At 45.7% G+C, this 24,493-nt stretch overlaps 1 protein-coding gene across 5 annotated transcripts in view; it reads right to left on the minus strand.

The window, feature by feature from the left end:
• Positions 1 to 24,493, minus strand: part of PABIR2 (PABIR family member 2) — a 214,870-nt gene that overhangs the window by 173,400 nt on the left and 16,977 nt on the right. For all 5 annotated transcript variants that reach the window (XM_085607916.1, XM_085607917.1, XM_085607914.1 and 2 more), the window contains 2 exons: positions 16,038 to 16,116; positions 2,344 to 2,400 (listed from right to left, as the gene is read on the minus strand). In XM_085607916.1, coding sequence (XP_085464042.1) covers positions 2,344 to 2,400; positions 16,038 to 16,085 — 105 coding nt within the window. In that variant the 5' untranslated portion in view covers positions 16,086 to 16,116. The remainder of the gene's footprint in view (positions 1 to 2,343; positions 2,401 to 16,037; positions 16,117 to 24,493) is intronic.

Genomic DNA, 24,493 nt, shown 5'->3' on the forward strand with positions numbered 1-24,493 from the left:
GCGAATTTCTGACTGTGCAGATAATTGCTGACAATGAGTCGCATTAAGTTGCCAGCAACAGCGCGTAGCCTATGTCCCTCTCTCTCTTTTTTCTCTCTCCTCTATTTACGTATGTCCTGAATGCACTAACAAGGATTTGAAACAGTATCTTTAGTGGTCTTTGTGGTAGGAGCGGCTGCTCCACCCATAACAATACTGACCAAATTTTCTTATCCTCCTTCCCTGCACCGCTGTACATATATTTTGTGTGTGGTTTTCTTTCCCTTTAAGTGACCCTGAGTGGACCTGATATGGTGGTCTTATTCTTCCTGATTCAGACATTAGGTTGGTCTCAACTTATTAATATTAGCACTGGCCATTAATAATGAATAACTCCTATTTATTAAATAGTTGAGGCCTAATGCACATCACTCACTGCGCAATATCAGTCATACAATAGCAATGAATTAGCTATGACAGTATTTTATTTTTCCGCCACCAGGCACATTGCGCTAGGTTTGTGTTTTTGGCGTTTTTGCGTTTATTTCCATTCAAAATGCTTTTTTCTCTGCATTTTTAAGAATATTGAATGTGCACTTGCATTATTCCAACTTTTTTGCACTGGCATTTGAAATGTTTGAATGTGACATCTGAAACCATTTTAAAGTCGGTTTTCTAAATGTCAAATCTATCAACTAAAGTGCATTCTGTTTTCTATGTTCATTAACTCACAGAAGTGTTCTTAAACTCACTCCCACTTCCGGGTCACTGTATGACTTTTTGACAAAGACTGTGTTGTCGAAACGCGTCATTAAATACTAATTTTTTCACGAACTTAAAATCCTGAGTGCGACTTATTATGCCGGAGCAGCGTGAGGTGATAACATACACCACCCCCCCCCCCCCCCACCCCCCGATGCAGCTGTTCGGCGCCATAAATAAAAACACATTTTGTAACCGGCAGCTTGTTATAAGCCTTGATGTATTTCTGCATGGGTGTGAAGCCTCGCAAAGTCGTATAACATAACAGGTGTATTTGTAAAGCACACGATTACCCTTGGTGTCCTGGTGCTGAATAACAGATGTTTATTGTTACCCAACTCAATGGAACTCACTTTATCGACCTCAGATGGATGAAAGGGCGAGTGGACCTGCCGGGATTTGAACCTGTGACCATGAGGTCGAACACAGGCCCCTGCAGTGGGTGCTTTAGTCCACTGAGCAACCAGACCCGGCTAATGTATGGCTTATGTTTGTTAATAACTGCCTAGTAACAAGAAGTCTATCATTCGTAACGCACAAGTACGGTCAGTGTCTACTTACTGTTAAAGGATTGCTTTATGGTTTTTTTACATTTGTAAGGGCACGCTGCCACGCAGAAAGACCATCTATTGAGCGTCAGCAGTGACACTGATGGGGACTGGGGGAGGAATTTGCAAACCCTGCTCATCGTGGTTTTGAAGCTCTATATAAAGTTGGGTAGCTGATGAGATGCGGAAGCGCTAGCCTGATATGGTCTCCAATGCCAGATCAGTGTCAGTCTAAACAAGCTGTTTTTTCCGTCTATGCCCTGCCACGGAGCCAATGTAGATAGACTTCGGAGAGGTTCCCACCGCAGGGAGGGGGGGGGGGGGGGGTTCATTTCAGTCTTCCACTCTGAACAAAAACGTTTAGACAGCAACCTGATGAAGGCGGTGGTTGCCCTAAGAGCCCAAGTGGCTTTCTAGGGAATGCTCCCTTTGTCGGTTATGGGCTGCATAGCGAATCCCTAAACAGTGAAGTTGCCCCAAGTTCTAGATCACTTCACCAACATCCTGGTGTTCCTTTCCCAAAGATTCTTTTGGGAACTGGACTCTTTCTTGGGGAGCTAATTCCGCATAATTCATGCGGGCTGACAATCGAATGCTATTAACTCTGGAATTAAACCCCAAGTAATCCCTTACACATCTCCCATTGATAGTCCTGCCCAGTTTTGCTCTGAGCATGTTCTTGACAAAATCTTTCCTTCCCAATGCCCCAGTAATACGCCAAACTTGCGCTTCCTAAATAGGCAGAATATCTAGATGAACAAGCAGGCTTAACCACTGTGGGAGACCACTTCCAAGATGGGCAGCTTATATCATTTCTAGCCCTTCATGAGCAGATCGATTTTCATGAGGGTTAGGTTTTGATACATGGGTGGGTACAACACACCGTGCATGATAAATGATGCATAGTGGACATCATCAAAACTGATGTGCACAAGTTTCTTGTATACTATTGGTACTGGTTGTCTGGTTAGCCTACTGGAATCTCATGCAGCTTTAACTTTGAAAGGAACACTATGACAAATACTGTATTGAAGGAAAATTAAAAGCTGCGTACCCTTTTGAGCTGATAAAGTCTGCTGCTGGGAATGTGAATCGGAGAAGAGGACGGCAACTGCAAAGAAATGAAAAAAAGAATGAAAACACTATTCACAAACCAGCAAAGCACAAACATAGCCAGCGCCAAGCATCTTACCAACATTACTTTGCCTCTGGTGTGGTCGGTTTGTTCTGCCAGCATTCAAAGTACCAGAACTGGAGTACAGGAGAGGTAGAGCCAGCCATTTCAGCTCAAGTCCAAATAATTTTTCCATTTTTATCATACCCAATCACCTTGAGTCACAAATTTCTGATTATCCACCAGCAATCTCACTAAGGACAGCTCTGCACTCACGCAAACAGAATTTTGTTTTATTTATGAGGCCTTTCCACCTCTGCTGCACATGCCTTGACACTCGAAATACATAACGCCCCCACACACCTGAAGTTCAGGCATAAACATGTAAAACATAAATACCCACTTTCCTTCCACATAACCAGATCCTCAAGTGAACACTTGTCAAGTGCAAATATAATTGGTTTAAAAGCTGCGTGGTTGGTTAACCCATGTGCTCATTCTTTCCCTAGAAAAAAGTGACAGACTTACTAACCCTGGCAATGCTCCAAACACAAGGCCCTACTCAAACTACCATGGTATTTGGTACAGCACCTACCTACCACATGCAAACTATATTAAAGTTCAAAATGCTTGGATGCCTAAGCTTCGTCACCACTCCCAAACCACCTTGTGCAGCATTTAGATGCTGGTTCATCAGCCTATAGACCCCTCTCCTTCTGCAATGGCTCGCTGGAGACATCCAAACTGCTGCATCCCTCCTAGAATTCAAGAGGTCCTAAAGACATGACAACTGGCTCTATCAAATCTCACCTCAGTCCTCAGCAATCCCTTTCAGCAAAATGGCACATTTAACTAATGTTTCATATGTAATATACTCCTTTGCTCTCAAGCTAGGTTTCTGCTCTACAAATATCGATACATACAGTAAACGTTGTCATTCCAGTTCATATTGAGCAATTGAAGGCAAGTTTCAAAGAAAAGTCTCAAGGCGCCAACTAAAAGGCTATAGGAATGGAATAAAATGGGAGAGCATAAACTAAGCCTTGTTCATATTGCCAAGTTATTTGTGTGTAAAAACGAGCAATTATTTAGTACTGCGGGTGGGTGGAGTACAGCCCGAACAGTAGATTTTCTACTGTCAAAGGTGATCTTCAAAGATGGAATGTCATTCCATGTTTGCATGGCGGGACGAAGATAAGGGCCCCTCTAGGGATAGGACACCAGATAGATAATTAGAATGCTATTAATGCGTGTAGCTTTATAGACCAGAGCAATTTAATTCCCAGTTTCCAACTAGTGCCTATAAAATGATTTTATGCCACTAGCATGGTGGTCCCACGCTTATCATAAATTACAATAAAATGTGCTTTTAGTCCGCATTGAACGCAATTCTTTTAACGGTTTCCCAAACTATTTATCAATTTGGAATGCAAGTTTGCTAAATATTAAATTTCTTTAGTAAACTACATTTAATTACACCAATATATTTTCTGAAAGGGCATTTCATTTTAAGATTGTTGGTGTCGCAAAATGCGTTAATCGAAATGGTGAGCTTTTCAGGTTCCTGAAAACGTGGTTAGTCTAGACACCATAGGGGATTGAGTGTCACCACTGACACATTATTGGGCATTATTGGCCTTTGAGAAAGCCAATGATGCTAGTTACACGCATTATTGTGCTTTGGCCAAATGTGCGCCTCTCAGCGCCAAGGATTTCAGAATAACTTTAAATTTATTACCAATTTTCATCTAATTTAAACTGTTGTGAAGCCAAAAATAGTGAATTATAGATGACATTTTCAACAAGCATTGGCATAGCCAATAGATCGCGCCTTTGAGACCTTATAAAGTATTTAATTATGCAGCACAAGATCCTTGGTGCAACATCAACTGTTGAATTGCTAAACACTAAAAGGTCCCAAAGGCAAGACCTATTGGCTATGCCAATGCTGGTTCTTTTTTAGATTAATGCATTATGTTGTGTGGATTTGTAGAGCACACTAATCACCAGAGAGGGTACCCAGGCGTTTGGGCAAGGTGTGGTGGTCCAAAGGTGCTTGTATGAAGAGCCAGGTCTTCAGCTTCCTGCGGAACTCAAGTGAGGAGGATGCTCTGATGTGCTGAGGGAGGTAGTTCCATATCGGAGAATGAGCGACTGCCAGTTTTGCTTTTGCAGATGAGGGGAGTGCATGAGTGAGAGTGAAGCAGAGAGTTGGTGTCTGGTGGGTTGGTGAAAGCGTATGCAACTGTTAAGTTATTCTGGTCCTGTGTTGGGTAGGGCTTTGTACGTGTGCATGAGAAGTTTGAATTGGCTGTGCTTATGAATGGGGAGCCAGTGAAGCTTCCTGTGGTGAGGTGTGATATTGGTGCAGAGTGGTAGGTAGACTATGAGTCTTGCAGCTGCAGTCTGGAGTCTGTGTATGAGTCGTTAGAAGATTCCGGCGTAGTGTTGCCGTAGTCCAGCCTGCTGGTGACTAGTGCTTGCGTGATGATCCATCTGGTGTTCTGAGGCAGCAATTTAAAGAGCTCTCACAGCATGCGTAGATGTGGAAGGATGAGGTGCACACTGTTGAGTTGAGCCGGTGTGAGTGAGTGAGTGAGTGTGTCCTCGCTCCGACTCCACCAGGTGGAATCCAAGGGGAGGTGCGGGGGGTGACTTTTTGCCGAAGACCAGTACTTCAGTCTCGTCGGAGTTGAGCTTCAGGCAGTTGGTTCGCATCCAGTCTGCTCCCATGGTCATGCAGTTGGAGACGTTGGTTCTGCGGTTTGTCTTGTCCGTCAGTGAGAGGATGAGTTGGTTGTCATCAGTGTAGAGGACAGTGTCATGTAAATGCTGAGGAGTGGGGCTGAGGGACGAGGCTTGTTTCTTGGTCTGATGGGTAGTGTGGCAGCCTGACCATTTGAGTCCTTTCCTTGAGGAACGAACTGATCCATTTGGGAGCAGATCCTTGTGTGCCAATCTTGTGGAGTCTCTTGATCAGGGTGATGTGGGAGACAGTTAAAGGAAACCGGGAGGTCAAGCAGGATGAGGGCCGCCGTTTCTACTCGGTACAAGAGGTTTCAAATTTAGACAGGGGCCAAGATGAGTACTGTTTCGGTGCTGTGGTTCTTTCTGAATCCCGATTGAGTTGTCTAGAAGATGGTGAAGTTCGAGGTGGGTTGTGAGTTACTTGCTAATGGTCTTCTCAACCACTTTGGCCCGATAGGAGGAACAGGGAGAGCACCGCACTTCAAGATGTTTTAACCTGGTGGGGAAGAGTTGAAAGATTAAAAATGATGATCACTCCACTAGTCAACTACCTAACCAGCATGCTACCTATGACCCTTTCCAACGAATTCTTAACAAAAATTGACAATATCTTCAACTCTTTTCTTTGGCAAGGGAACATACCCAGAATCTTCCTTAAGCTCCAGCTAGATAAAGAAAAAGGGGGATTAGGCCTCCCCAATTTCAGAAATTACCAAACGGCATACCTCTGTAAACAAGGACTCAATTGGTTCATCAACGATCCAGAGTATCTTCCTGCATGGGTGAATATAGATTAATTGCTCATAAACATCCCCCTGCCCGCCCTATTAACAATGAACATTTCACACCTTCCTCACTCTAAGTATATTATCCAGAATACGAGATGAGCCCTCTACCAATCTAGACGTAAAAATAAAGCCCAATCTATCATCACTATGGTACAACCGGAGCCTAAAAATAGACAGAGAAATTATACACTGGAAAAAAAAGGGTCAAATAACGGTGTAAACCTAGTCAAAGACCTCTTTGCGGACAAATTCCTGCTACCTTTCTCGAACCTACAATTCACGAACCATTCACCACTTCCTGTGGTGAATGGGCATCACCCTGTCCCAGAGTACCAAACTGCACCACACACAAGATGGTGGAATTCCCTCTTTCGTGTTCATTTCAGGCTGCCCACCCTAGGGGTGTGACTAACCTGGAGGTACAACAAGACTCCTTCCATACCAGAGTTGGCATGGCCGGGAGCACCAGCATGGCGGTCGCCTAATTACGAAGCTCCGTCTCGGTCCAAAAAGATCCTGAAATTCTCCACTCCAGGAGGGCTCCGACACCCACGGAAGGGGTAGAAATTAATTTACTGAGCATCAGCAGCGGGAAAAACAAAAGAAGCACCCGGCGCCGAAGGGCCCAGAGTGTACAGGAGCCGCGCCACAGACCCCCCCAAAAGCCAGGCTTGCTGTTGGAGGAAGGTGGCTCCTGTGAGACTGCACCCGAATCGAGTTGGTGTGGCGCCAGACTGCGGCGACACGCAAGGCAGTAATGTATCCACTGCACATCAGCAGTGGTAAACTTAAGGAAAGAAGCCCTCTGTGCTGGAAGGCTCGGAGGCAACGTGACGAGTGTTGAAGCAGAGCTGCAGGCCCCGAGACACCGGACTCTAGGTAAGAGGAAGGTGGCTCCCTCGAGGCAGCGCCTGAACGGCAGCTGGGCAGCGCTGAATGGCGGCAACACTTCCACGAAGAATCGGAAGGTGAGGAGAGGAGCCAGGGTGGGAGACCCACTGGGAGGGCTGCGGAGTCACAGGAGGGCAGAAGGTAGAGAGGACTAACCCTCGACCAGACAACTGCAAGGAGCTGGATCCGGGGGAGGAGTCACAGCCTAAGGATGTACGGCAGTGATTCATTAAGGCCCGATAGGCCCCAAAATAGACCCGGAAAGAGTCGCGACCCGGACGAAGGGGCAGCTCAGAGCCCCGGACAAGAACCTGAATGTAGAGGGGGCCTAAAGAGACAAATTGAGAGCGCGGCCCTGAAGAGAGAGAACAGCGCAGGCCCTGAAGAGAGAGAACAGCGCAGAGAGTGAACCCCCCCCCTCCCCTCCTGAGGGAAGCGATCCAGTGTGAAGAGAAGACAGCCGGGAGGAAGGGGGGGGGGGGGGGGAAAGGAGCTTAACCTGGGCCGGAAAGGACCCCAGGTGAAGCGAAGGCAGAAGGTGGAATAGGGAAGATGCAGCTTACTTGAGTCTGACTGGCTCCCAGGGGGCATGGGGTCTGCAGGAGTGGGCTTCTGGGTGGGAACTACTGGATATTTGGAGATTGCAAAATAAACAGAAGAGGGAATTTTCATTTTACTCCCCATTATACGGCCTGCATAACAGGCTAGACATGTTCTTCTGCTCCAGTCAGCTGGCACCTTCACTGTCGGGGCATAATATCAGGGACGATCCATCTCGGACCACAGTCCTCTCCTTCTACGATTTGCTCCAACTCCCGAAAGGGCCCCCATCCCACTATGGCGATTAGGGCCCTACCTACTTGAAGGCAACAGCTTCATCAGAGGAAATATCATCTTACTTTGCTACAAACCGAGCAACGGCGAGTTCCACCATGGTGGAATGGGACACATTTAAGTTGGTAGTAAGGGGACAATGCATGGGAGAAACTGTTGGGGCCAGAAGGGAAATTTACCAAGAACTTAGATCCTTCGAGGACCAAATGCTGACAATGGATCGGGAAGTAGGGACAAGAGAAGAGGCCAGGAAGCTGCTCTCCAATACAAAGAGCAAATATAATGAAACCTGGGAACTGTGGAGTGTCCTAGATACCCGAACATATCTAGAGGCAACACGTGGAGGGAGGAAAAGCAGGAAGATTATTAGCCTGGCTAATTTGCCCAGAAGGTAGGGGGTTCCTGATACCTAGTATTTTGGGACCAGAGGGGCAAACTATTTTCTCCCCGAAAGCTATGAAGGATATATTTAGAGGACACTATGTTGAGTTATTTGGGAGACCGGGTGAGGTACCGACTGAAGAGATGGCAGCATATGTGGAGGATCTTGGGCTGCAAGACCTAGATCAAACCTCATGGAAAAGCCTGGAAATAGCGATTACCGCACAGGAACTCAGCACAGCAATTAAAGAAATGGCCAGAGGAAAAACTTCAAGGATGGATGGCCTCCCGGGCGAATTTTACCATACTTACGTGGACCTCTTGGCCCCTCGATTAGAGAAGTTGTACTCGGACGCCCTGCAGGCGAGCCATCTCCCCGTCTCCACTAGGGAAGCTCTGGTGGTCCCACTGCCCAACACCAAGTCGAACTTAGTGGGTATGGCGGACTTCTGTCCCCTGTCCATGCTAAATCTCGACTTCAAAATTCTTAGCAAAGTGTTAGCAACCAGACTCCTACCGCAAATGCAGCGACTGGTCCAAACAAACCAAAACGAGTTTATCCCAACGGGGTCGACCTCAAATAACCTGAGAAGACTCTACCATGTATTGTTCAATACAGAGTTGGCAAAGTACCTTGATACTATGGTGATGGCAGTAGTCTTAGAAAAAGCTTCCGATTCACTTAGATGGTACTTCACGATTCAGGCAATGAAAATAATGGGACTGGGAGATGAATGGCTGTGCTGGGTCCGCTTGGTGTACTCTGATCCGATGGCTAGGGTGCATACGGGCGGAGTGGTGTCTGCACCCTATACATATATAGAGCAACTCAGCAGGGTTGTCCGCTATTGCCGTTGCTCTTCGCTCTGGCGATGGAACAGCTAGCAGAATGCTTCAGGCAGGAAAGGCAGGAATCATGGAATGAAGCTACATGGAAAGGTGCATATAATAATTATTATATGCAGATGATATTCTGCTATACGCGATGGATCACAGGGGACAGTGAAGGCGATGCAGGTCCTACAAGAATTAGCGGAACTGTCAGGGTTCCGAGGTAACACCTGGAAGACCCTCAAATTTCCAGCGAGACCAGCGCTGGAAAGACCGCTAGACCTCCCAGTAGGACCCACATAGACCCCGAGCTCCTTTAAATACCCACGCATTGAGGTGTTCCATAGACAAATAGACCTGCTGGATGGGAACCTGGGAAAAGCCATTAGAGCAACAAGGACAAATGTGTCCTTTTGGAGATCACTCAAACTCTCGATCATGGCTAGAATAGCACTTTCCAAAATGGTGGTGCTACTATATTATTTTGTCAACTTACCGGTGGTGGTCCCTAAAAAGTGGTTTAGAGACATGGACACCTTGTTGCAGGAATTGGTTTGGGATGGGGGTGAAATATAGTGTCCCTAAAACTATTGACCGCCCACAATGGGAGGGGGGGGCTGGGTACCACGGATTTTGAAGCACACTACTTGGCAGCACAATTGCAATGGCTGGCCCAGTGGCTAGATGGGAAGGGGTTAGAGACATTGGCACTACTGAATGGTCCTCTCAGGGGAGACTACTAGCCAGGATGTTAAACCCCCAAAATAAGATTGAAAACATGGGAGGTTTGCTCAAAGAGGCATTGGCGTGCTGGGACAGATTTACGCGACAAGCGGCGGGACCACCACTTTATGCACCTGACCTGCCAATTATGAGACTACCAAGGATGGAGGTAGGCCCTCCCTTCTCTCAGGAACAGTTGCAGGGATGGAGGGAAGCTGGAGTGACCACAGTCAGGGACTGCTATCTGGATGGAGAATTGCTCCCACTAGCGGAATTCCTGGAATATCACAAATTGCTGCCCGGGCAGTTCTTAAACTATCATGCTGTCCAGGGGACACTGGCCGCACTATGGGGTGAAGCTACACACAAACCCACCACGCACACAGCCCTCAAAGCAATGGTGACCTTGGGATCAGCAAGACACTTAGTGAAATGGCTATATGCAGCAATAATGGAATTGACGGAGATGCCCATGTCCCACATACAAGAGAAATGGGGGGGGGGGGGGGGGGGAATCTGGTTGGGAGGCCACTGATCGGGGCGGAATGGAAGTAAGTATTAGGTAGCCCAAAGAAGATAGAGTAACGCTAACTTCAAACTCATACAGTTCAATATAATACAGATGGTACCTCAAACGACACGGACTAAACATGTACAGTGACGACAACCAGAAATGCGCCAAATGTTCAGAACTAGATGCAAACTTTGCACACATGACGTGGAACTGACCGGTACTCCAGGCATACTGGGGGGGAAAAAAAAACAAGCATTGGCATAGCCAATAGGTCTCGCCTTTGGGACCTTATAAGTGTTTAGCCATGCAACAGTTATAGGATATTGTGCTGCATACCTAAATACTTATAAGGTCCCAAAAGCGAGACCTATTGGCTATGCCAATGCTTGTTTGACAATTGTTTGCATTTATTTTGTTCACGATGTGTGGCTGAGAAGTAAATGACAGGAGATTACACCCTGGAGGCCAAGTCTTTGCATTTAAAAGTGGTTTTAAATATTTTGCGTAAAGTTACAAGTTATAGTTGTACTTTTCTTGTTTTTATGTGCTTTGGCCGATAAGTGTGCCGGTAGACAGCGGCTTTATTTAAGGCCCATGCAGGCGATGACATTACGGCGCAGTTTTGGGAGAGGCTGAGGGGAGTAGGGGTCACGGAATAGAGGGGAGTAGGGGTCACGGAATAGAGGAGAGGCAGAGGAGTAAACAAGGGGGTGGCGGGAAAGAAAATAGGCTGAGGGCAAAGGAGGACCGAGTTAACGTATTTGTAAAGAAAGGTAGAGGCTAATGGGAAATAGGGGTCACGGGAGATAGGAAAGGCAGAGGGAAGAGAGGAGGATGTGAGAAATGTATATTTGCACTTTAAAAAAAAAAAAATGTCATTTGCTGAAAAGCGTACCGGCAGACACCGGCTTAATTTAAGCCCCCTGCAGGCGTTGATTACGTCATGGTTTTCGCACCATCCAACATCTGTGTATGGTATATTCTTAAACATAGTGGAAGCAGTTTAAAAGAAAGAAAGGGGGTGGGGTGAAAGAGAACAAGCAGAGTGGAAAGGAGGACCGCATAGAAACTGTTTGCATTAACGAAAGGGAGAGGCTGAGGGAAAATATGAACAGAGGGTGGTTAACATCGTAAACACAGGGAATGAATGTGTAAAAAAATATGGCTAAACGTACGTGTCTATGAAGTTTAGGGGCGATAAGTTGATACACGACCTAAAGAATATATTTTATAACTTGTGCCCTGTGAAAATAAAGATCCACCATGCTTTGTTTTTTTTTTTTAAAGTATTTAAGCAAAGTATCAGTTATTTGTCTGCAATTATTTGTTTTTTGTCTGATCTTTCCTCAGAGCATCCCGCCAGACACCTGCATAATTTAAGCTCCCTGCAGATGATAACAAAGCCCAACAGTTTGGTGTACTTCACAAAACACACAGAAAACAGTTGTAAAATATGGGGTTACGGAGAAAGCAATCAACTTTATTTTTGTAGTGTAGATTTACTGCGCGCTGGCAAAAAAAATGTATGCACTTTTCTTTATTTTAGTTGTATTTGCAGAAGAGCAGGCACCGGCTTATTTAACGGTCCCTGCAGGCGTTGTTTACAAAGCCCCCTGCAGGGGTTTGTAATGTTGGTCTCGTACTCCGTGAGAGTGTGTGTATTCTTTCTTTACGTTAGCCATGTTGTACTACATGGAATTACATTTATAAAAGCTCTAAGTTTGGTTGGTTGCTGTGGGGAAATCGAATATTAATAGACTGATATTAATGCTATTTAAAATCGGTTTAATGTAAGGCCCCTGCAGGCAATGAAATTACGGCCCTGTTTTGGGAGAGGATGAGGGGGGAGTAGGGGTCACGGAAGACAGGAAAGGCAGAGGAGTAAACAAGGGGGTGGCGGAAAAGAACACAGGGTGAGGGCAAAGGAGGACCTGAGTTAATGTATTTGTAAAGAAAGGGACAAGCAGATGGGAACTAGGGGTCACGGGAGAGAGGAAAGGCAGAGGGGAGAGAGGAGGATGTGAGAGAAAGTTATATTTACTCGTTTATTTAATATATTTTAATTTGCTGAAAAGCGTACCGGCAGTAACCGGCTTCATTTAACCCCGTACAGGCGTTGATTAAGGCATGGTTTTCGCAAAATCCGAGATCTGTGCGTGGTATATTCTTAAAAATAGTGGAAGCAGTTTAAAGGAAAGGGTGTGGGGTGAAAGAGAACAGGTAGAGGGGAAAGGTGGTACTACATGGAATTACATTAATAAAAGCACTAAGTTTGGTTGGTTGCAGTGGGGAAATTAAGTATTAACAGACTGGTGTTAATGTTGCTGCCTACGATGTTCAGCGGAGAGAAGCTGATTTCTGATGTAATTAAGTCTGATTTCAATTTGTGCTGCTTGGAACTAGAGGGGAGTGACAGGGGGGTCAGAAAGACTCAGGCAGGGCCCTCCTTCTCGGCCTGCTTCAAATTCAAATCTGGAATTTGGCCTTTTCCATGCTTCGGTGGAGCGGGGAAAGAGCCGGCAGGGAGGGTACTCAAGCTGGCCACTGCTTTTAATTACGATGTTTAGAGGAGATAAGCGGATACACGACTTAATGAATATATTTTAAAACATGCTCTTTTGAAAATAAAGAACCGCCATGCTCATTGTTTTTTTTTTTTAATGTTTTTAAGCAAAGTATCAGTTATTTGTCTGCAATTTGTTTTTCTGATTTTGCCGCCCGTGTTCATGTAAAAAAAGCATGCGCCATTGGTGACTGTGCTCCAGTTTAATTTAAAAGCGGGGCGTCATTGGTGAATGTGTGCACCCGTGTTAATATAAAAGCGGGCAGCGTGCGCCATTGGTGATTGTGTGCCCCGTGCTCATGTGAATGCAGGCGCCACTGGTGACTGTGCCCCCCCTGCTCATGTGAATACAGGCGCCACTGGTGACTGTGTGCCCCCGTGCTCATGTAAAAGCAGGCGCCACTGGTGACTGAGTGCGCCCGTGTTCATGTAAAGGCGGGCGTAGGACCCCATTGGTGACTGTGCACTCGTGTTGAAGTAAACGCAGGTGAATTTGCCAAAGGCTGCAGGTCATTCAAATAAGTTTGGCTGCAGAGCGCACAACATGAGAAAGCCGTGAGGGCACCATGTTAAAACAAGCATTGGCCGCGCAGCCGTAAAAGTAACGGCCGCGCGGCTGTGAAAGCGAAAGTAAACTGCAAAAGCAACCTCACAGTTCGGCTAGAACAACATTAAAGACATCTAGCAAAATTCAATTTTAAAAGCAAGGGCGGAGATAAGCAACCTCTATTGCAATGTAAAATACATAGCAAACGTGTCCTTAAGGTATGTATGGTTAGAAATCTAAATGGGGATTCAAAGTTGGCTAGCAGATAGCAACACAAAAGAAGAAATAGCAAGTACAGGCTATGCCAAGCGGCCGTACGGCCGCGAAAGTGACCGTGATCAAACATCAAAGCGAAAGTGAAAGTAATCGAGCAGAGCATCAAAGGGCTGGGTGAGAAGGGAGGGGGGAATGCAAGGAGCAGAGGAGCAGCTGTGCACGTGCAAGTCATCGTGCACTCAAGCTCTAGGCCAGCAAAACCATGTGGGTAGCACTTATGAAAACCCACTTACAAAATGTCTCAAAGAGACAGCTTTCGCTGTCTCAGCGAGACCTAAAAATCGTAGAAATCATAAACAGTCTCCTGGCACGCATTATGGAATGCTGCCCGGCAGGTTGAGTGCTCGGCCTATTCCCGTGGCCTAAAGTGAAACAAATAGGACACAGATTTGCCGACCTAGCTTTGCTACTGGCGAAGCGGCAAATTACCCTCAGATGGGGAGTGAGTGTAGGCCCCACAATAAATGAATGGTGAAAGACGTGTCGATCTGAGCTAGGGCAGAGAAACGGGCTTTTCTGCGAGAGGACACAATTACTAAGAGGTGAAAACCACTAGATGAACCATGGGCAGAAATATTAGGGGACCGGATTCCCATAATAGGATCTTCCGCCGCGGCAGCAGGGGAAGCCAATGCCAACTAGATACATGTGAAACCACATAGCCAGTGCAAATAGGCGACTGAATTAGTGGACTTCTAAAAAGATCCTGCCCCCACCCCGTGATTTGGAGATCTGCTAATAGATTAGACCATTGCACAGAACAGGAACTTGCAGTATTTAGGGTTGACCAAAAGTTGAAGCAGTTTTTCTTTTCTCCTTTTTCCTCTTTCCATGTTTTTGGAGTGTTTGCTTTACCAAACAAAAAACAAAAAAAAGTACACCGTGTATAGAGCAACATAGGTATAGGATATTGGCAGCAGACACAACGTACTCCCCACATGAACAATTGATACGCCAGGAGCATGAGATGAAAATTCATTAAGTAGAGAGTATGTTTAAGAAGAAAGCATGGGTAACTACCTGAAAATGTTTATGCAGTTCTACTCCTATACACTCCTTACGAAGAACATCGCATATCGACTGTATTATCATTGGAAATGGCACAAAATGTGGAATGCAAGATCATAATTAAAGGTCAATAAAAACATTTTTTTATTAAAAAAAATGCCTCCTTGCATACCTAATTTCCCACCTGACCTGGTGCCAAATGGGCCTCGGGCACGGGGTGGCACCTTCCTGGTCTGGGGGAAAACAGGCTTGCATATCAAAGGCGGTGTGCTCTTTGAAGCTCTCGGCCTTGACATGCTCATTTACTAGCCATCCTGCTGGAGGTATAAAGACCTCCTGCCAGAGCAGGCACTGTTTCGGGCCTCTGCAAGCAGGGCTCTTACCTCCTAGGGGGTCAGGAACTAGTCTGTGGTGGCAGGCTGGACAGGACCAGTCCGTCAGTACACTAGAGTATTAGTAGGTTTCTAAGGCATCTTCTGGGTGCATGTATTAATAAATCGATCCCTGAGTCAGTACAGGTTTATTGATACAAAGTGTTTAATACCATAACACCATAAGTTTCAGTGAATCCATTATGTAGCTAGGAAACTCATGTGGACCAGTGCGCAGTACATACCTTAAGATGGCTTCCCTCTGCCTCCAGCAATGGAGCTATACATTACAGTGGCATAGCTGCTCATGTAGATATTTGCGCTATAATTGCAGCCTGCCTTACGGCTCCAAGGCCTGATATAGGGGTAACTTACATACAGCCCATGCAGTGTCTTTGGAACGGCTCCCCAGAGAGTGCCAGGTCATGTTTTCAACAGGTCCTACAGCCTGCAATGGCAGTCTGTGTGGAATTTGTGTGTGGGTCCCTTAGGGTGGCATAAGATATGCTGCAGCCCATAGGGACCCTCTTTAGTACTCATGCCCGAGGTACCAGAGATAGCGTTTACTAGGTACTTGCAGGGGTACTGAAATCCTTGGCCAATTGTTTTACAATCAGGCATCACTGTTTTAGGAAGGAGCGCTGGCACGGAGGTCTGATTAGCAGGCCCAAGTGCACTGTCAGAATCGAAAGTCTACATCTAGCAGCTAAAAATAGAGGGGGTGGGAAAAACAAAAACAAAAACCAATTTTCCTACATATATAGCCCACTATGAGACAACAAGCAACAGAAATATAATTTAAAACAAGCAGGCTGGGCACTACCTCGCCCTTCTGAACTCCTATTTTTAATCCAGTGAGCTAGATTTTTTAAAAGCAGAAGGGGCATCCTAATTATACAAGCAAAGTCACAGAAAACAGTTCACGTTCCTAATCTACTAAACCTCAGAGCCAGCGCGCAGTCACTTCACCAAAAAGCATCTTCATTTCACACACAAAAAAAACCTCATTTGTTTTTAACATATAGCTGTAAAAACACTTCAATTAAAAGAAAGAATAAGGAAAGCTCTCATGTTTAAGAGCCTCACGCTGTTCATTCCTTTTCTTTCGTTGGAGTCTAAAATTATTTAGGCAAGATGCACAAAGTTCAGCAGTACTTACCGGATTATTATGGCTCATTACGGGTGCACTGTTCCGGCGAGTCCGCATTGCATAAGGCAGAAGCGCTTAGGAATTTTCACTGAAAAGAGAATACTACACATTATAAAAACATCTCTGAAGATACAGATTTACAAAATGAATGTGTAAGTAATAATTCTACATTTACTGCAGACTTTCATTACATGCTAATATTTAGCAATGTTGCTTTTCACCAATGCATCTAATCACTTCAAATAAGAGCACTTCGGTATCAGGGACTTGTGCAGGAACTTCAAAGTCTTTCTAAAATCATTCCGTCATGTGCAAAACTGGGACCTAAACGAAGACTAGACACTAAATCCAATCATAGGCTTAGAGAATGAGAGTATGGTCAAACACAGACTGCTAAAGTTCCACTACAATTACTCAATAAAATGTTCGTTTCGATACAAATAGAAACATATACAAAATTCATTAACTTCCTATAAAATTTCTCAAGTCATACAACTAATCTTAAAATGTCCGACTAGCACGATCAATTCACAAAGGGTCGAATGCATTAGTATTTAGTAAACAATGATATCATAATTCTTACAATGGCCACTCAGAGAATATCAGTCTTTTTGTTGGAATCATTTCCTGCACATGTTCCATGTAGTAGACCTAGAGACTCTGGCTTGTTCTCTTGACAAAGTCCACACATTAAAGTTTTGTATTAAAAAAAAGTGTGTGGAATGGACCAAGTTGCAGCTGTACAGAAGTCTGCTAAGGGTAGGTTCCCCAGGAAGGTCATAGTACCACCCGGCTTGCGGGTGGTGTGGTCTGGGACAGGAAGGTAGGGTTCTTTCATCTTCAGTATAACAGGTCTGAATGCATTTAACAATACATCTGGTGACCCCTGCCATTGAAATGGCCTGTCCTGTAGAAGGATGGGATATGGCCATTAACAGCAGTTATGCTTTGCGAAAGGATTTGGTCCAGTCAATGTAATACGTAAGTGCTTACTTAACATGAAGGGTGTGGTGTGTCCTTTCAGCTACTTAGTCAGGTCGGGGGGGGGGGGGGGGGGGAGGGGGGGTGTAGAAGACTGGTAGCTCAAAGGATTGGTTAAGGTGAAAATGAGAGATCACCTGGAGCAAAAACTTAGAATTGGTTCTGGGAACCACTTTGTCTTTGTTTACTTGAAAACAGGGGTTCCGGAAGAGTGAGGCGATTGCGACGAGGAAGGCAATCTTCCAGGAGAGGAACTGCGGGGAGCATGAATGCATGGGCTCTAAGGGTAGTCCAATTAGTCTGGTGGGGACAATGTTAAGGTTCCAGATTGGGGCAGGGAGTACTGTAGGTGGGATTACCCGCTTGAAGCTTTCCACAAAGTCTTTGATTGCAGGGATTTTTGAGAGAAACATGTTCTCCAATTTTATTGTATGCCACAATAGCTGCTAGGTGCAGCCTGTTGGAGGTAAAAACTAAAACAGACTTTTGAAGATTTAGGAGATAAATAATGTTCTGCACTTAGGAGGCGAGTGGATTAATGTTGTTTAGGGTACAGTAATGTACAAAACGTTTCTACATAGCAGTGCAAGAGGTGCGTGCACTGGATTTACACGCTTCTTTGCGTAGGTCCATGCACTCCTGCTGCAACTCTACAAACAGACTTTAGCAGCCAAATTGCTAGGTTGAGCTGCCTAGGGTCTGGATGCCTGACTTTGCTATGATTTTGAGTCAAAGTTCGGCCAGTTGAGTCTGATGTTCTGCAGACCGGGGGGGGGGCTGAACAAGGATGCCACTTCTCACTGTTCTTTTCTTCATCTTGGTACCGTGTATGGGGACAAATTCCCCGGTGTCCTTACAAATGCCAATAAAGTTGGTTGTCAAAAAAAAAAGTTCAGCCAGTTGAGAAGCTTCTAGTGTAGGACAACGGACATCTTCAGTAGTGTGCAGAACCATGGTTGTCTGGCCCATGTCAGAGCCACCAAGATAAGAGTGAGGGATGTTTACCTCAGCTTCCTGACCAAATATGGAATTAGTGGGAGAGGAAGAAAAGCGTAGGCAACGATCCCTGACCAACTGACTCACAGTACATTGTCGAAGTGTTAGGGGGTGTGGAAGCCTGGTGGCGAAGTCATGTCATTTTCGTCACTTTCTGCTGTGAACAGATCTACATTTAGGGTGTCCCAGCTGCAGAGGTAGGGGAGAAGGACTTGCAGTTAAAGTTACCACTCATGGACTTGTAGGTGCGTCCTGCTGACTAGGTCTGAGAAGTTGTTGTCCACCTCTAGTAACTATACTGCCAGGAGACAAACCCATTGATTGACAGCCCAGCACCAAATCTGTTGGACTAGGGACGCCATGTGATGGGAGAGGGTACCTCCCTACATATGCAGATAGAAAATGGCAGTACATAGCGGAAACATCTTGCTATTTATCTGAAGGGGAAATCTTTGAGAGCTAGTGGAATGGCTAACAGCTCCATGTTGTTGATGGGGAGACCACCACATGGCAGACCATGGACTGGCATTTTGTTTAGATGTGTCCACCTAGCCGCCTAGTGATGCATCTGTGGTGATGGTCACCTGCAGACAGTCTGCAAAGGGCCTGCCCAGGAAGAAATTGCTCCTGTTCCACCACTGCAGAGAGCGATGGATGCTGGTCTTTACCAACACTATAGCCTCTATGTGACCCCCCCTCTGCTTGTGACCAATGACTTGAGAGGCATTCCTAAAACGGGCACATATGAAGTCTAGAGGGGGGCATTGTAGGAAAGCATGAGGCCATGGTTAACAGGGGCATAACCATGAGAACTGAAATGTGAATAAACGGCTGAAAAAGTGGAAGCCCTTTGAGGGCAGGGGGAGGCTTTTACCACTACAAGTGTCTGATGAGTGATATTCCTCAGCAGCAAACTTCTGAGGAAGAATCCTTTGAGGCCACAATTTTCCCCAATTAGTGGATGGATGACATTTTTCTATTGTCACACATCCAACTTTTCCTGAAACCTGCTCGAGAATATGATGGGGTTGAGGCTGCAGAGTCTTCGGCTTCGAAGGTGCTGCTGATGTGCTGGCACTGACATGCATTTTTAGGTTCTAGGCTTGAGGACTTTGACCAAGTCAGTTTTCAGCTCAGAGGCCTTACTTTAGTGCTGGAGGGCAACAGTGCACCTGAAGGTGGTAGCAGTTTCAGCAGCAGGCTCAATGCCAGTCCCCCAGAGGAGAGGTTCTCTGCTCTGACATACGGCTGTTTGTGGAGAGGTCAACAGTACTCACGCACGGTGTGGTCTTGATACCTGTGCCAGAGTGGACGAAGGTGGATGGGGCACACTCAGGGCATAGTCTTCCTCCTTCTGGTAGGACTCTCCAGCAGACTCTTGCAGCGTTGGGACCAATGTATTCAAAGTTGGGCTGTTGAGTAGCTCGGGTGACTCACCCAGCGCCACCTCTTGATTTTCTTCAGCACTCAGGGAGGGAGGAGAGGGAGGAGGAGAATCAGCTTCTCTGAAGATTTCAGGCGTCTATGTTGACTGGGCCATCCTGCTGTGTACTTACCATCGATCTCTGCATTGGCACAGAGTCTTTTTGCTGTAGAACACCAAGTAGCAGTCACATCGGTTCATGTCATGGTCCAATGAGAGGCACAAATTGCACCTGGTGTGGAGGTCAGCCCACGAATACTTAGAGTGACACTGGGGGCATCTCTAGAAAGCATCCTTTCCATGGCCTCAAGAGTGTCTTCATTCTCCGAAGGGAGTCTGGAGCATGCAGTGGCCCAAAAGCTCGAGACGGATTGATCGAGCCAACGAAACTTGAAAACTATACATCGAAGATTGATCTTGCGACGGGGTGGAAGTCAGCAGACTAGAGGCCACGACAGGAACAGACAAACTTGTCAACTCCAGGAACACACTGAATCACGTCCAAACTGGAAGGCATAGAAAAACAAACAATGGAGTTGGTGAACATGCGCATCTAAATCCAGAGGCAGAAAGTCGCCATGACCTTGTGACTCGAAAGACTTCTGAGAAGAACAACTTGCAACGTCCAAGTCCAGCACTAGATGGCAGGAGTATGCACAGTATTTATAGCTACAGCCACATGCTATGAACACAAGTTTCTACTGCAACACCGAACTTCCCTAAGCAAGTTAGAATCAACTGGTTCCATTGCTGCAACTCAGATAAAAAAAAAATCTTTGCTTCTGGCATTTTACTCTTAGGGCTTGCATACACCCATTTTTAGGTCTCGCCTACGCAGCGCGCATGCGCTACATAGGAGGGTCTTTAGCTGTCGCTCTGCTCATTTTCAAGCACACACTCGTGCTTGTGGCGGTATCCACCTTGTGGGAGTGAGCAGGGGCGCGCCACAAGCATGAGTGCAGTGCTTGAAAATGAGCAGACTGCTCTCTCAAGCGTGCGCACCACTCGCGGGCTCACCTACTCCTTAGCGCGACTTTACTTTCGTTTCTCATCCGCGTGCCACTACCCTAACATGGCGATCGTGTCTTTGTTACTCCCAACCATGCAATGAAAATATGTTCCTCTTGACATTAATAGAGCTGCTGTACATTGCTCCGTGATTACAGCCTGGAAGAACGCACAGTACGCACGCCGCTTTGTATGCAGAGCATTGATGTACAACTCCGCCGCGCTTACTTAACTAGGCTACAGTTTGTATACTTAAACCCCAGCACCTCGTGCTTGTCCTGGAGGAGTTGCGTCACTGTCACCGCGCGCAACTATTTTTGAACTGTAAATACGACCATATTTTCTACTCTGATGGATAGTGATGGGGTGGCTGCTTCTTTAATTATGCTTTTAATTTTCTTTAAGCTGTGCCGTCCTGCCCCATTGTTGCGTGACACATGTTAACACCCTCCCCGTCCTGCTTGCTCCTCCCACCACACCACCAAAGGAAAAAAAAAAAAAAAAAAAAACACATTAACAAAGCCAATAGATTTCGAATAGCCAAGATCTCTTGGTTTTGCCAATGCTTATTTTACTTTGTAAGTGCTGCATCAAAAATTCTTAACATGCAAAGTGCTGCTGGCTAAACGCCCGGACTGCTAAGGCGTGCAGAGTTTATGCTATTTACCCAGAGGTCAGGTAAGCCACCAGTGTTGTTTTCATAAGGAGGGTCTACCTGCGTCCCAGTATTTAACGCGATGCTCCTGCTTGGCCCCCCGAGGCCGCGTCACAAACGTGCAAAGGATGCTCGGGAGGCAGAGGGCGGGGATCATGCGTACCCGCTGACCATGTGTAACCTGCCTGGTTTGGGAAGAAGAGCCAGGACTACCCGTGCAGGCGTGATCTGCGGCAGACCGCGATTGCCGAGGATCAGTGCGGAGCTGTGAGGGAGGAGCATCAGTTCAATTAGCGCGCCCTGGAGAGATACTTTGGAAGACCGACTTCCAGGCTTCCCAACAGACCCATCGCAAGCCCTTACTGTCGGGCAGTACAGGTAACACCCACCTCCTAGGCTCTGGAGCCGCACAGGCGCTAGCACATGTTAAATCCCAGGGTGGACAGACAACTTGTGTCCTGGTGGCGTGGAGCCATCCGGCAACCCTCAACGTAGGTGACTTTCCAAGCATCTAATACCTGGGAGACATCGCAGGTAACAGCATTCCTACCTACCTGGCACTCCAAGGTCAATTTCTTGTCCGTCACGTCGGTGTACGGATGATGCAGGAAATGTTACTTGTGCTCACGCTGATGGGGAAAAACTAACATTCAATTCAGGGCTGTGCTTCTCTCCATTTAGTGCTTTGAGACAATTGAGAAGGGAGTGGGGAGCAGGACTTTAGTGCAGGGCTTTAAATGGGAGACGAAAAAAGTTGGGGGCATGACCTCTAATTATATGCGAGTAAAACCGCCTCCATGACCTTTCTTTTATTGCATGCAGATATATAACACAACAACTGATGTGCAGCTAAAACCAGCCATGACTATAGGCTTTGTCAATGGTTGTCTGTGTTCTCTGCAGAGAGTCCAAGGATTGTATTATCATGTTCTCTGAACATCTTTCGGATCCACAAATAGGCACTAATACTATGAGAACCTTGCGCTGGCTTCCACCTCCGCTCTGCTAAATTGAGGCCAGTTATAAATATCTGGCAAATAACTAGAGTTCAAAGTATGCACTATACGAGAGTAACACCCCACACACAAAAATACAGAAACTCAGTACAGAAATAGTGAACACTCTTAAGGAATACAAGATTTAAATACAACGTGAAAGAAATTCAAGAAGACCTAAATGCCTGTCATGGATTACCTTCACGTCTTTTTCTTGATGATTTGTTCAGAAATTGTCTGTTTTTCCGTTTAAAGTTAAGGACATGAACATAAACTCCGTAGGTGACCAGTTTCAAGGTATGTTTTTAAATTAGTGTGGCGTCTAAGAAAGCGAGGAACCAGGACCACCCTAATGCCCTGGATTTAAGAGGGATGAAAAAAGTGTTGCTTGTCTGGAAGGGGCGGTCCCTATTTAATTATGGGCATGGCTTAAACCTGTAAACTGTATTTCTGCGATTCCAATAGAGTGCCTCCTGACCGGTATTTGGTTCTTCTCTGATCTTTGTTATTGTATCCAAATATACAACACAACAGCTGATATACACCCAAAACCATCCTGGACTACTGGCTTTATCAATGGTTGTTAGCAGTCTAAAATAAATTAAAAACAATGCAGATTTAATTCTGAGGATTAAATATTACCAGCCTTGGTATGTGGCCCTTCAACGTTTAATAGCCCCAGGCATGGGTTCTCAGCAGAGCCTAACAGGCACCGGCACACTTAAGTTTATAAATTAAGCACAGTCCAGGGCTTTAAGTAGGCCGGGTCCAAGTTCTAACAAGCATTGGCATAGCCAATAGGTCTCACCTTTGGGACCTTATAAGTGTTTAGCCATGCAACAGTTGATGTTGCACCAAGGATATTGTGCTGGATAACTAAACACTTATAAGGTCCCAAAGGCGAGACCTATTGGCTATGCCAATGATTGTTAAACAGGCAACACTTGACACCATGGAACATCACATATCACTTCCCACTCAGTCCATCACCACAAACCTCATCTACAGATTTAGTGGACGAAACAATTACTTTACAGAAAAATTCTGAGACTTCCTCATCACCTTTATCATCCGATATCACCCCCTTCATGGACTTCAACCTCCCAGACAACTTGAACACAAGAAAAACTAGAGACACTTCTCAATCTCATCAACAAGTTCAACATGCAGCATCATGCACCTAACCAACCCACTCCAAAGGCCACATGTTTGACTAGGTCTTCTCAACACAAAAAAAGCAATCAATGCAACAAACACAAAACATATTCCTAAACTAGATAGAATACGTTGCCAAGCCCATCATCACCACCTCAAAGTCAGCCCAATAGAGAACAAAAAAAAAACCTTAAGATCCCCCAAGGACTTCGCAATAACTTACAACTCTCATCGCCTGCACTTGCCATTGGCCTGCACTGACGAACTGTTGGGAGATGCAGCACATCTTCTGGTGAACAAAGAACGGGCCTTCTATACTGTGCATTGCCCCATCTCCTGGCAATGCTCAACAAAATGCCAACTGTACACAGGTGGGTGTCTATTGTATAGGGAACTCTGGACCCAGGTTTGAATGTATAGAGTCCTCTGGCAAGAATTCCTCATAGAAAGGGGCACCCAGCAGGGTTGCCCACTTCACCCCTACTGTTAACTCTTGTGATGGAATTTCAGACGGAGCTCATGTGGATGGACACTAGACTTAGCGGCTTTGGGTTAAAGGGGCGGGGGGGGGGGGGGTGCTGAAGATTACATGCTCCTCTTCATACAAAGGTATGTAATCTGCGTACAGAGACCCTGGGACACCAACCCGTCACTCATTGAAATCCGGACGATACTCTCAATTTGTGGTAGTTTGGGCAAGCAGTAAGGCTTTATTAGAGGGTAGTGTCAAGCATTTGTTGTACACACTCAGGCAAGAAATTATGTCATTCACTCAAAGACTGAACTCAGGCCAATTTGTTTGTATCAAAAATATTTTGTTATTTTATTTCTAGAACCAAGCCAGGCCTCGTGCAGGTAAGTGAAATAATACTTCGCAAAATCTTATGCAGTGATTTACAGTTGAATGCAGGTTCAAATGCAGGTGGTTGAATTACAGGTAAGTCAACAGTTCGAAATTACTTTTCCGTTACTTTACAGATTACTGCTGAATGTTACTTTTTAGATTACTTTTTAAGTTACTTTTGCTAATCAGTGCGATATGCCTAGATATCGCACCGAGACATTTCTTAGACAAAAAGGTAAGTAATTCACTTTTAGTACATTTGCAGTTTGTGTTTCATACAAACCAACTCCACACTTTGAAGGATTCAAGGAAAAGCAGTCAATGCAATCCTATGGAAGGAAATGAAGTTAACGGTTTACAGGTAAATACTTATTTGTGGGAGTCAGTATTACGGGGTAAGAACCAGGG

This window comes from Triturus cristatus, chromosome 5_2, assembly GCF_964204655.1.
Source record: "Triturus cristatus chromosome 5_2, aTriCri1.1, whole genome shotgun sequence".
Lineage (NCBI taxonomy): Eukaryota > Metazoa > Chordata > Amphibia > Caudata > Salamandridae > Triturus > Triturus cristatus.